At 24.6% G+C, this 14,043-nt stretch overlaps 2 protein-coding genes across 2 annotated transcripts; one reads left to right on the top strand and one right to left on the bottom strand.

Annotated features, from left to right (window-relative positions):
- Nucleotides 1-1,913: 1,913 nt before the first annotated feature.
- On the bottom strand, nucleotides 1,914-3,379 carry OCT59_008414 (uncharacterized protein). The gene is made up of 4 exons (XM_025327234.2): nucleotides 3,260-3,379; nucleotides 2,818-3,174; nucleotides 2,548-2,732; nucleotides 1,914-2,469 (listed from the first exon to the last, which is right to left on the bottom strand). The coding sequence occupies exons 1-4, from the start codon at nucleotides 3,356-3,358 to the stop codon at nucleotides 2,034-2,036; spliced, it is 1,077 nt and encodes a 358-aa protein (XP_025172379.1). The 5' UTR covers nucleotides 3,359-3,379; the 3' UTR covers nucleotides 1,914-2,033.
- A 4,623-nt stretch (nucleotides 3,380-8,002) lies between these two features.
- On the top strand, nucleotides 8,003-12,061 carry OCT59_008413 (uncharacterized protein; the record flags this gene model as incomplete). The annotated part of the gene is made up of 11 exons (XM_066142442.1): nucleotides 8,003-8,081; nucleotides 8,150-8,361; nucleotides 8,435-8,809; nucleotides 8,883-9,257; nucleotides 9,339-9,734; nucleotides 9,806-10,192; nucleotides 10,264-10,650; nucleotides 10,723-10,824; nucleotides 10,945-11,109; nucleotides 11,198-11,284; nucleotides 11,774-12,061. The coding sequence occupies 11 exons, from the start codon at nucleotides 8,003-8,005 to the stop codon at nucleotides 12,059-12,061; spliced, it is 2,853 nt and encodes a 950-aa protein (XP_065999324.1).
- Between the last annotated feature and the right edge of the window lie 1,982 nt (nucleotides 12,062-14,043).

Below are 14,043 nucleotides of genomic sequence, written 5' to 3'. Positions count from 1 at the left end.
TGTCTCTAAATACGACAAAATCATTTTTTATTAGTACTTCTGTACTTACAGTGTCATTTTAGCGTTATTCAATAACTCAAAGAAAGTGTGATAAAAACATGACAAAGAATATTTACGTCATGTGTACGTTCTGATGGCCAATCTGAGAGATTTTCATTGTTAATACGGTTCCGGCTAATAAAATTTTAATCGTATATTTTTTGCTAAATAACGAAAACCATATTTCATTTTCAGATGATATCATACAATCAGCCGCAGCAGATCAAGTTGATATTTGATTTTAAAATCTTTTTCGGTCTCTTTTTAAACTGGATCTTTTTTTTTTTATATTTTTTGTCTTTTTTAGACTAGATCTTTTTAAGACTAGATCTTTTTAAGATTGGATCTTTATTTTATAATAATATTTATTTCTGGTCTTTTTTTCGACCGGATCTTTTAAGTCTTTTTTTTGACCGGATCTTTTTTTTTTAATATTTTTTTTTCAGTCTCTTTTTCAGTCTTTTAATCCGAGATTTTAATAATTTTTCTTTTCAATTTTTTTAAACCCGAATTTTTAATATTTTTCATCCTTTTTTTTCTCTTTATTATAATCTATACTAATATTGTATTAATGTATTTTTTTTTTGTGTAATAATTTTTTATTTATTTATATACGTATTTTATTTTATCAACTTATGCATGTATATTGTTATTATTTACTTAGGTCTTTTAGGCTTAGATCTAGATCTTTGATCGGATCGATTGGATTTTTATTTTTAATAATTTTTTTCTTATGATTATTTTGCTAATTTTTTTTCTATTTTTTTCGATTGATGATGATATAATCAAAATAATTGAATAAATATATATTCTTTGTATGATTTTTTAGATTAAGTAACCTGTTAATATTATATAAGATCTAACTCATCTTAAATATTTAATCCTGTTGCAACGCAATTGGTTACAGCAAGTATTATTATTAGTATAAATAAACATAGTGTATCAAAATTCATGTAATAAACAGAATTTTCAAAAATTCTTAATTCTAAAATTATTTCTATGGTATTTAATTACAAAAAGGTGGAATTTTATATAAAGTTTTGCTTTAATCAAGATTACAATTCATATCTGATATATAATGAAAAACGAAATCTACATATATAAAAAATATTATAGTTATAAATATACTATGATAATATAGAAAATCTGGATTTTGAAAAAAGCAATAAATATATACTGTAAAATAAATATATTGTTAATATAAAAAAGCGAATTAGATTATTAGTAATAGTATCTAAGAGTTATATTTATTATTGCATAGGGATAGTGATGACAATGGTTGTCATGGTCGTTATTAACCCTTGTTTTACCAACTGACTGTTAGCCCGACTTGACCGACCAGACTATATCCGAATCAAAACTTTTTTTTTCAGAAATCTTTATATTATAAATTGCAAACTGTCGATCAAACGCTTGGCCAGAATGCCAGATGGACAGTCAAACCGGTCGGTTGACCAACTAAGATCGGTCACAGTCATGACCGGTCATAATTGGTTAATGACCCTATGACCGTTGTCATTTCTGGAATATATATTATAAATGAAAACTCATAAAGGATGACAATGATTTCCCGTTATATTTACTAAAGAATTCAATTATGGTGAACCGTACTCAATACTGTAAATTATTAAAGTCCTATTATTATTGGAATAAAATAGTATTTGGCATTATACAACGAATTTTTTATTTTATTTGTAAATTATCAGTATTTAATATCAATATAGTAAATTTGCTATTTGAACTATCTTAAAAATTTAAATAAATATTTTAAAAATAACATCTTTTACAAATTTTATTAGTGTCTATAGATAGGAGCAAATCAGGCGATATCATATGAAACAACTACCATCTCAATTAGGCAAAACAAACGAATTAAATATAATGCGGAAACATTCTTTTATTTAATAATAATGTTTTTCAGTAGTGCAAGATTTCAAAATAAGCGTTTAAATTCATAAAATTTACTATAAATATCTCTATAGTTTTCACATATCTTAATGTAATTTATCAAATAGAGAACATTGAGCAATACTTCTTTCAATTGGATCATAATCTTCAACATTACCCGGACTTAATTTACCTATCTCAATGACCTCCCACATACCTTGTCCAACTCTTGATACACAACACATAATGACAGCTTGAGAGTCAGCAGCTTTTTCTAATTGATAAGTACATAAAGGTTTATCAGGTTGAGTTTCATCTATCAACTTAAAACCTGGATCTTTAAAATGACCGATAGTAGGGGATTTAAACGTACTCAAAACAAAATATAATTGTGTTACTTCAGGTGGTAATGTATCTAATTTCGCCGTAATACGTTCGTGACCTCTTTTATTTGCATCATCTATCATACTGCCTGAATGTTTTATATGCGGAAATGATGGATAAAATACTGATTTATTATCATATTTTCTAAAAAATACATCACTAAAATAACATAACAAAATTAATCTTAGAGATAGTTCATTTTAAATTTTATTTCTTTAAAGAAATTGTGATATTTACCCCTTGTAAAGTAAACAACTTCCCTCCAAATAATCTATACTTCCAGGATAACCCCAAAATAAATCAAAGATGAGACTATTGATGGATTCTGCATAAGCCCTGCCATAGAGTTCAATAATCAATTGTATATGACTTCCTGGCTCAATTTTATAATCCTGTAACGTACAAGGTGTGGTAACTTGATCCTTAAATATATAACAAAATGAATTTAAATTAATTGAATTAATAGTAACCTCAAAAATGTAAGATGAAATAATTTTAATAAATTACCTGCAATTCAACACCATTATAAATTAATTTTTGTTTACTTTCATCAACACCTAATTTTTTTCTAATTTCTTTTCTTAACATAGGAATATTTTTAATTTGATTGTATCGAAAACGGCACTTTTGCCCATTTAATAATACAACATAAATGTCTTCCATATTATTGTTTCCATCAGCTGCATTAATACTTTGTGTTGTTTTTGCCTTTCCAATATTACCTACATCAATTTTAAATGAAACTCTATCCCATGCTAAAGATATTAGTCTTAATTCTTTTTCGGATAATTTCTCTGAACATTCGGGACATTTACGAATTTTTTGATCAGTGGTATTTGCCAAGTCTAAATTTTTTATCAAACACTAATATTATTTGGGGAATAATTGAAAGTTATTAATAGGAAAGAAAAATAGCGTTTTAGAAAATAAAAAAAGTTAAGAAACTTACACTTAAACAATAAGAAGGAATATGATTACACCGTTCTGTAATCATATTCGATGGAAACTCCTTAGAGAGTTTATCATTTTTGCACTGGGAACATTTCATATTAAAACAGCTCAAATTTTGCAATGTGTAGTAACAAAAATCTCCTCCTTATATTGATATTTTTTGGTCATAGACAACAAAATAAGGTATTGTGTAACACAGTAACAGTAAATTTTATTTCAACATTGATTATCACTACTCTTTTCGATAAGCATATTTTATGTTACAAAATATCAAATTGTATACGTATAGACCATTTAATGCTTTTCAGTTTGTTAAATAACCTAATTGAAAAAAACAATAAAAGTGCACGTGATTTCACGAAAGGTTAATTAGTACATGCTTGTGAATTTTTTTTGTAGACTATTTCTATTTTCTATGAATTGAGCGGCTACCATATATTAATATTTTATTGTTTATGTTTGCTTATCAATATTATTAAATCTGCTCTTGTTATTTAGTAACTAGTGTAATTTTATTTAATTAAATAATGATATAGGAAAATCAAAAATATATATATATATATATTATAAAAACGTATAGCGCTAAATTTTATTTGATAATATATTTTAAGAATATATTTCAAATTCATTTTTTTACATTAAGAAGCAGTCATTCATTTATTGTTTCTTACAGTTATTCATTTATTGCTTCTTATAGTCATTCATTTATTGCTTCTTGCAGTCGTTCATTTATTGTTTCTTACAGTCATTCATTGTCTCTTACAGTCATTCATTTATTGTTTCAGTTATTCATTTATTGTTTCTTACAGTTATTTATTTTATTATTTCTTATTTTTAAAAAATTAAAATTGGAGCGTTAATTAAACAAATATATATACTATATATACTACTATGTATATAACAACTCAATATAGTTAATGACATCAGAACTAAATCAGTCTCCTTTTTTCTTAAATTAAATAGAAAATAATGTAATCTATTTTCGCTCATTATGAGATATTTTGGTAAATTTGTATATCAATGGTTAGCTGAATTCATACTATAACATCAGTGTAACAATAATAATTACGTCATACGTAGAATATTACTGCATGTTGTTGTAATAATTTTTATGATTGTAGGTACTTTATCATATTAAGATTATGCCAAATAGGTGTGTAATAGTAAGTGATATTCACATTAAATCGGTGAGATTGGTAAATTAAAAAAATAAAATTCCATCTTGATATTAAAAGTCACATGACATTTAAATTTTATCATTTTAAAAGGAAAATGAATGACATAGCCTGATATTGACATAATAGATAATTGATATTACTATATTAAATAAGTTATTTAATTAAGTGAAGTTAAAAAAAAAATGTAAAAGAAAATTTATGAAAAAGTTTATATGAAGCTTATTAGTTATTCCTGATCGATGAAAATATAGCATGATTAAAAAGCGTGACGCTTTTATCGGATGTGGGATATATCGGCTACAGGGCCCATTTTCATCCGATATAACTACTTTTCCACTTCATTACAGTACCAAACCGATTTTGTATTTATCAAATTTTCAGTTCAGGTTTGTAAGTAAAAGTAAAATGAAAGCAAGAGAAATGAAGGAACAGTATAATTTTGGAAATTTAGAAAGAAAGAAAGGTTTATAAAAGTAAAATGAAGCTCATCTTTTCATAATAATACAAGGGTTTTAAATTAAAAGTTTGATGATATAATCGATAATCTATATTGATACGAGTAAAATTTTTTTTTTTTATTAAATTATACAATGTACGAGAATATATGGCAACTGGTTAATTACATAGTTTTTTTAGAAGATAATAGTATAATAGTGTTCTATATTAAAAGTTCGATGTGTATTTAGTACTTACCAATATTTATGTAACTTTTGTGCTGTCAATACACTTTCAGTTGTAAAATTTGTAATGACAAACCAAAAGACCGTTTATAGTTAAAAAAAAAATGTTCGCTCAAATTTCAAATCACTGGAAAAAATGAATATTGTCATATAGAAGAACGATGACAAAACATGACAAGATTTAATAATAATAAAATGTATCAGGAATGATAATAATTAAACTTTATAATTGAAATAAAACTTTTGAATTCTTTTATATTCGAAATACTGTACTTTAAAAAAAAATCGATTTTACCCAATAATCTGTGTCCGCCGTAGTATGTGTAAATCCGGCTACCGTGTGACATCACGTATTTTTCCAAATACTTCATAATCTTCAATTTCGAAACTATAATTTTAATAATTCTATTTTCGTATTCTTTAAGAAACTTTATCAAATATTCGAAGACCACCATCACCAAACTCACTTTTATCATGCGCAGAATCATATATTGCATTTTTTCCGTTCTTAATAACTCTACTTGGAATTGTTGATGACGGATTTGGAGTAGATTGAAATGAGAAAATAAACTATCACCGTTGAAAGATATTTATTAGAAACCCTTCAATTTAAAGGATTATAACCTCTAATGATTTTATCATTATCTTTCAACTTAATTAATATAAATCTAGTTCTTTTATTACATATTTTTTAGGTATTAAGAGCTCCAAAATTGGTAAGAGCGTTTACTTAAATGATATTTATGGTAATTGTGATGATAGATATTAGTTGATCATTGTTAATTTGGATAATCATAGAATTACAGGACGTAATGTTTTTATTAATGAGTTCAATGTGACGATCGTAAACAAGAGTAATTATATATAGGAACCAAACTCGAGCATTTAGACTTAAATTAATTAATTCTATTTTTATCCATTAGATTAGAATTCGATTCTTTTTTCCTTTTTCTTTTTTCTTATGATGAAAAAGTACCACATTAATTATTTTATTAATGGAAGGTTATATTAATTAGGGGAAATTATCGCAGTTTAGTTTTAGAAATTGACTTTTAGGAAATAGTTTAGAACCAAGTATTATGATGGTTTTAGTACTTTGTTAATAATTAACTCGGATCACATTAATATTTTGTATTATTTAATAAAGGAATATTTCTGTAGCTTAAGGTGGCAAACGTCTATACGACGGGCTTAAGTTCTACAGTATAGAGTCCTGTATATTATGAAATCTGTAATCAACGTGGAGGTGTGACCAGATGTGAAGAATAAATTTACTATGATCCCGTGACCGAGTTTCCATTACGTGACCATGTGACAATTGTGACAAACATCATTAGGCATACAATTAAAATATTTTATATTCATTTTCATGACCTCTATGACTTAAAACTAAGATGAAAAAATTAAAATATAGTGTATATTAGTTTTATTAGCATGAAAATTTTTTAAAAATTCAGTAGATTTTCAATATATCGAAATTTTTTCGCTATACCGGATATTCTGATAAACCGGATATTTTTAATGGAACCGATAGATCAGTTTATCGAATTTCACTGTGTACATGGTAAATAAAAAACCAAATTGATAAAAGATTCGAAAGTATTGTTTTAAGTTAAAATTTAATTATATTTTTTTAATTCCTTACACTAAATTTCAATTTAATGGTGCGGGCATACTTAATATCATCTTCCCGATCATTTTTCGATCACGTATAGCAATTTATTAAAATGATGAATGTTTTTAAATAACTTACAGAAGTAAAATATTAGTAAAAATCATTATAAACACCCATTTAAACATTATTATTATAACAAATTATATTAAAATGACATCAATAAAAGTAAATATATTAATATATGTGATGATGGTGAATACGCGTAAGCAAAACTTGAAACTTTGCATAAATATTCTCTATCTACAGTAAAAAATAATACAGTAATCCGTTCCATAGTACAGGTTTTTTATTATCGGAGAATTTAATGAATTAATATGAAATTAATAAGTTATACCATAAAATTAATAAATTAATGCCTCCAAATTGTTCTACAAAATAACGAAATTTATTAAATTTTCCTGCGAAATTAATGATATGAGATTTATAAACAATGCTAAATCACTATTTATATCAGAATAATATTTCGATTTTTGCAAAAAAAATATATAACACATTTTTGGGATAATGCTATCTTGTGTTTCATTATGAAAATAGGCAATTTTTCTTATGTGACAAGTGACAACGTCAATCAAATAATCGGCAAATTCGTGATGATATAGAGATGTAGCCCAAGATCTATAAAATTTAAAAAAATCATATTATAAATTAATAAAAATAAGCAAATTTTATTACTTATATACAGTATTAGCTGTATATTAACAACTACGAAATAATTAATTTTCTACAGTTAATATATAAATATTTAATTATTGATAAAAAAAAATCAATATAAATTGAATATTTCACATAAATGTAATATATTGACTCAAGTAAAAGTGACCAGAGATTCCGAGTTAGGGTGGTTTTATTATAATTCTAATGTTGTGACTTCGTTATTCAATATTTTAATGTGATTTAAGTGAGATTTTCAAAAGTTAAAGAGGTCTTTTTTTTTAATTCACAAACACATTATGCACGATGCAAAGTATGTATTTATTATTAAAAAAAATTTGCATGAACTATGAAGAACTACAAAAAATTTAACCAGAAAATTTTTGTTTCAAATAATTCTTGTGAATGATCGACATCGAAATAATACTAAGCTCCATTACGTAATGCTTACATAAGCAATTATAGTATTTATGCACATTTTTGTGTTACCTTTCACTTGTTACATAATTTACTATAAATAAGATTTTTTTTAAAAAATTTTTGAGCTTTTGAAAACAATGTCTTCCCAAAGTATATCTTTGAGAGAAAATAATATTCCGAAATATTTAGGAATTAATTTTACAGAATGGACTAGTGGTAATGAAAAAATTGATGATTTCATTCAAGAAAAGCAATTAAAAATTAATAGCCATGAAGTGATGAAGACATAGTGCTTGAATGGATACCATATAATCAGTTTAATGAAATTAAGGAGATAAGCAAAAATGGTCTTATAACAGTATATTCAGCATTATGGAAGGATGGTCCGTTATACAAGAAATATAGTTATAGTAGTTATACAAGAGATCCAAACAAAGAAGTTACTTTAAAATGTTTACATAATTTACAAAAATCCATTGATTCTTTAATAAATGAGGTATGAAATTTATTCAATTATTTAATTACTTTTTTAATTAATATATTTACATCAATCTCTTATTTATTTTTAGGCTAAAAAATATCTAACAAATCATAAAGCATTTCAAGTATTGTATGGAATATCTCAAAATCCAAATACAGAAGATTATATTTTTGTTCTTATGTGGACAAGTGGAAATGAAAAAATTGATGATTTCATTCAAGAAAAGCAATTAAAAATTAATAGCCATGAAGACATAGTGCTTGAATGGATACCATATAATCAGTTTAATGAAATTAAGGAGATAAGCAAAAATGGTCTTATAACAGTATATTCAGCATTATGGAAGGATGGTCCGTTATACAAGAAATATAGTTATAGTAGTTATACAAGAGATCCAAACAAAGAAGTTACTTTAAAATGTTTACATAATTTACAAAAATCCATTGATTCTTTAATAAATGAGGTATGAAATTTATTCAATTATTTAATTACTTTTTTAATTAATATATTTACATCAATCTCTTATTTATTTTTAGGCTAAAAAATATCTAACAAATCATAAAGCATTTCAAGTATTGTATGGAATATCTCAAAATCCAAATACAGAAGATTATATTTTTGTTCTTATGTGGACAAGTGGAAATGAAAAAATTGATGATTTCATTCAAGAAAAGCAATTAAAAATTAATAGCCATGAAGACATAGTGCTTGAATGGATACCATATAATCAGTTTAATGAAATTAAGGAGATAAGCAAAAATGGTCTTATAACAGTATATTCAGCAATATGGGAGGATGGTCCATTATATAAGGAATATAGTTGGAGTGATTATACAAGAGACTCACATAAAAAAGTTGCTTTAAAATGTTTACATAATTCACAAGAGTCCATTGACTTTTTAATAAATGAGGTATTAAATTTCTTCAAATATTTCAAATATTAAAATACATTTTTAAGTAATATATTTACAATCCCTTTTATTTATATTTAGACTAAAAAATATCCAACAAATCATGAAGCATTTCAAGTATTGTATGGAATATCTCAAAATCCAGATACAGGAGATTATATTTTTGTTCAAAATTACACTATAAACTTAGCAAATTGGATTAGTGGAAATGAAAAAATAAATGATTTCATTCAAGAAAAACAATTAGAAGTTATTAACTATGATGATATAGTGCTTGAATGGATACCATACAATCAGTTTAATAAAATTAAGGAGATAGGAAAAAATGGTCTTATAACAGTATATTCAGCAATATGGAAAGATGGTCCATTATATAAGAATTATAGTTTGGGTAATTATACAGGAGACCCCAATAAAGAAGTTGCATTAAAATGCTTACATTATTCACAAGAATCCATTGATTCTTTAATAAATATGGTATAAAATTTCTTAAAATATTTAAATACTTTTTAATTAATATATTTACAATCTTTTTTATTTATCTTTAGGCTAAAAAATATCCAACAAATCGTAAAGCATTTCAAGTATTGTATGGAATATCTCAAAATCCAGATACAGGAGATTATATTTTGGTTCAAAATTATACTATAAATTGGATTAGTGGAAATGAAAAAATTGATGATTTCATTCAAGAAAAGCAATTAAAAATTAATAGCCATGAAGACATAATACTTGAATGGATACCATATAATCAGTTTAATGAAATTAAAGAGATAGGCAAAAATGGTCTTATAACAGTATATTTAGCAATATGGAAGGATGGTCCATTATACAAGGGATATAGTTTTAGTAGTAATACAAGAGATCCAGACAAAGAAGTTGCTTTAAAATGTTTACATAATTCACAAGAATCCATTGATTCTTTAATAAATGAGGTATGAAATTTATTCAAATATTTAATTACTTTTTTAATTAATATATTTACATCAATCTTTATTATATTTAGGCTAAAAAATATCCAACTAAACATGAAGAATTTCAAGTATTGTATGGAATATCTCAAAATCCAGATACAGGAGATTATGTTTTGGTTCAAAATTATACTATAAATTGGATTAGTGGAAATGAAAAAATTGATGATTTCATTAAAGAAAGGCAATTGATTATTAATAATTATGATGATATTGTATTCGAATGGATATTATACAATCAGTTTAATAAAATTAAAGAAATAAGCAAAAATAGCCTTATAACAGCATATTCAGCAACATGGATAAATGGTCCGCTGTATTATAGCTATAAATATAAAAATTATACAAGAGATTCAAATAAAGAAGTTGTTTTAAAATATTTATGCAACTCACAAAATTCCATTAAATCTCTGATAAATGAGGTATAAAATTTCTTAAAATATTCAAATACTTTTTTAATTAATATATTTACAATGTTTTTTATCTATACTTAGGCTAAAAAATATCCATCAAAGCATGAAGCAATTCAAGCATTGTACGGAATTACTCAAAATCCAGATACAGGAGTCTATCTTTTAGTTCAGAATAATTATAATGTATGGATAAGTGAAAATGAAAAAATTGATGATCTTATTCAAGAAATGCAATTAAAAATAGATAATTATAGTGACATAGTATTTGAATGGATACCATATAACCAGTTTAATAATATTAAGGAAGTAGGTAAAGGTGGCTTTGCTATAGTTTATTCTGCAAATTGGAAAAATGGTCCATTAGAATATGATGCAGATGAAAAAATATATAAAAGGAATCCAAATAGAATAATTGCCTTAAAATATTTGTATAATTCACAAAATATTAGTGATAAATTTTTAAACGAGGTATGAATTTCTTTTAAAATTGTTTATAAATTCTTGAAAATTTAATTAAGTAAAATAATTGTTTTTTATTATTTATGTAATTTAATAGGTTAAAAAATACTCAATAAATAAAACAAGCAATATTCTTAATATATATGGAATATCTCAAAATCCAGATACAAAAGAATATATTATGGTACTCCAATATGCAAAAGAAGGCAACTTTAATCATTGGATAAATAAAAACTATGAATATTTTAATTGGAGAGATAAACTATCTGCATTGCTTAATATCATTAATGGTCTTAAAGAAATTCATCAAAAAAGTATAGTTCATCGTGATTTTCATACAGGAAATATATTATTTTTAAGTGAGATATATAATTTTGGTAATTGTATATCAATTTCAGACATGGGATTATGTGGAGAGGTTGGTAATGTAGATGAAAATAAAATTTATGGAGTTATGCCTTATGTGGCTCCTGAAGTATTAAGAAGAAAGCCTTATATCCAAGAATCAGATATTTTTAGTTTTGGTATGGTAATGTATTTTGTAGCTACTGGAAGACAACCCTTTTACAATCGTGCACATGATCATCTTCTTGCATTGGACATCTGTAAAGGAGTTAGACCTGAAATAAATGAACTAGAAGCACCAAGATGTTATATTGATTTAATGGAAAAGTGTTGGGATTTAAATCCAAATAATAGACCAAATATTTTCAAAGTAAATGAATTGATCACGTCATTTCGTAAGTCATATGGAATGGATTTTTTCGTAATAGAAAATGAAGAAATTGGAATACAATTCAAAAAAGCAGAAGAATATAGAAAAGCAAATCTTTCATCCATTAAAAATTACCAAATGGAAACCCATTCACAAGCTATTTACACATCTCGATTACTTAATTCTTTTACAGAAGACCTTCCAGATCATGATGATAATACTCAATGCTTAGATCAAGTAGTCTAAGTCCAAATGAAGCACATTAACCTGTACTACCCAAGGTAGAGTTACATAAATTAACATTTTCAAAATTTAAAGAATATTAAGATTTTTATTTTCACTATGTACATAGCAATTAAAATTAATTATTTTTTGGATCTGCTGTAGAACGAAATATGAGATCTGATTTTTTTTTTTGATTTTTATTGCTTTCTCTTTCTAGTCTTGGTTTAGCTCAAATAGAAGGGAAACTTTAAACTGGAAGCTAAAATAAAATAGATTAATTATTATTGAAAATAATGACCAATAGGAACGCGTATTTAAACAATTTATATTTAAATAGCAATTTGTTAACTTTTTTATAGATGAAACGAAATAAAAATAAAATATTTAAAATATGTAAAATAATTTTTGAAAAAAAAAATAAAAAAATGATTTTCAGAAAGAAAATATATTAAAAATCATCTTAAACTTCACGAAGTTAATGACATTTTATAAAATAAATTGATATTTAGAAATTATATAGTTTTCAATTTGTTAGCTTTAGGATCGTAGCGTTAATTTAATAAATACATTGATATAACAATTGTATTTTACATTCTATTAATTAATAATCTTTCCTAAAAAATAAATTACAAGAATAGAATTTATTTTATTAATATATATATTTAAAATAGATTATTGACTAACTAAACTCCCTTTTCTGTATTGTTTTTCAATTTTTTTCTCATCCAATTATATACTGTAAATCTGTAATATACTGTATATTAAATACGCACTGTACACTGCAAATGAATTTTCCAGAGTACCATACTAATTATACGAATTAAGGGTTGCGTACAAGAGTATTTTGCCACGTTTTCACATTGCGCCACATTAAATTATTAAAACAATGTTAATTATATAATATATATGTTAAATATGTATAGTTGAATTTTTCAGTTTTCCAGCAGATCGTCATATTAATAATGAATGATGTGAAGTCCAAGAGTATTTTTCCACGTTTCTAAATTGCGACACGTTAAAATATGATACAGTAGAATTGTTGGTCAAATTTTTGTTTATCATAAAGTATTTATTGTCATAGATAAATTTTTGATGAAAGTAATAAACACAACAAAAGAAATTTGTATCCAGATGCAATATTGTATTTATTTATGATAATTATAAGAAATAATTTTTTTAAAAACACACTTAATAACAAAAATAATTAGGATCAAATTTTATAATAGCGAATTAAAAATAAACTTTAAGGCTTCTATTTTTTTTTTGTAACTTTATTTTAATGGAAGCAACAGTGCACGATCTTCATTTCGAAAAAATTCATTTTGGATAAATTAATATTTAATTTCAAAAATAAACTCAAACGTATAAAAATTATATATTTTATTGCAAAAGTTTAATGTACAAAATTTGTTTATAACAATTAAACCTTAACGTTACAAGGAACTTATTTCTTTAATGCATTAAACCAGCAGAGTCACGTTCATTCATCAGTTCCATGTCCAGTACGTTTACCCGCTACACAAGAGAAAATGATGTCATGCATTATTAACATGTAAAGATATTAATTTTTATTGAGATAATTACCTTCTCGTTTTACAGGTAAAGCTACTATATTATTTATAAAAAAGATTTTAATATTTAATTAATTTGATAATAAATCAATATTAACGTCAATAAAAAAATTAAGTAAAAAACTGTATATTACCCGCTGAAACAATAATAAAGGCAAAGATTAATAACAAATATTTTAAATTCATGGTTCCAAAAAAATGTTTGATTTTTTAAGTAGTAAATATTTTTTGGTTCGTTGTTTGTGAATTTCAAAAATATTTTTTTTCTCTCTTTCTCGAGCCATTTTTATAAGATAATTTTTTTAAAAAAATAATTTGATAACACGTACTTCAAATTACTTTTTTTTTATTTATGATTGCATCATTTAATTACTAATTAAGGTTAGAGCTGGTTTACTGGTTAAAGATTTGTTTAACTAGTTAAAGTTTATT

The sequence above is a fragment of the Rhizophagus irregularis genome, chromosome 16 (assembly GCF_026210795.1).
Source record: "Rhizophagus irregularis chromosome 16, complete sequence".
NCBI classification, from domain to species: Eukaryota; Fungi; Glomeromycota; class Glomeromycetes; order Glomerales; family Glomeraceae; genus Rhizophagus; species Rhizophagus irregularis.
Note: the sequence above shows the minus strand (reverse complement) of the source record. Positions and strands in the feature narration are given on the sequence as shown.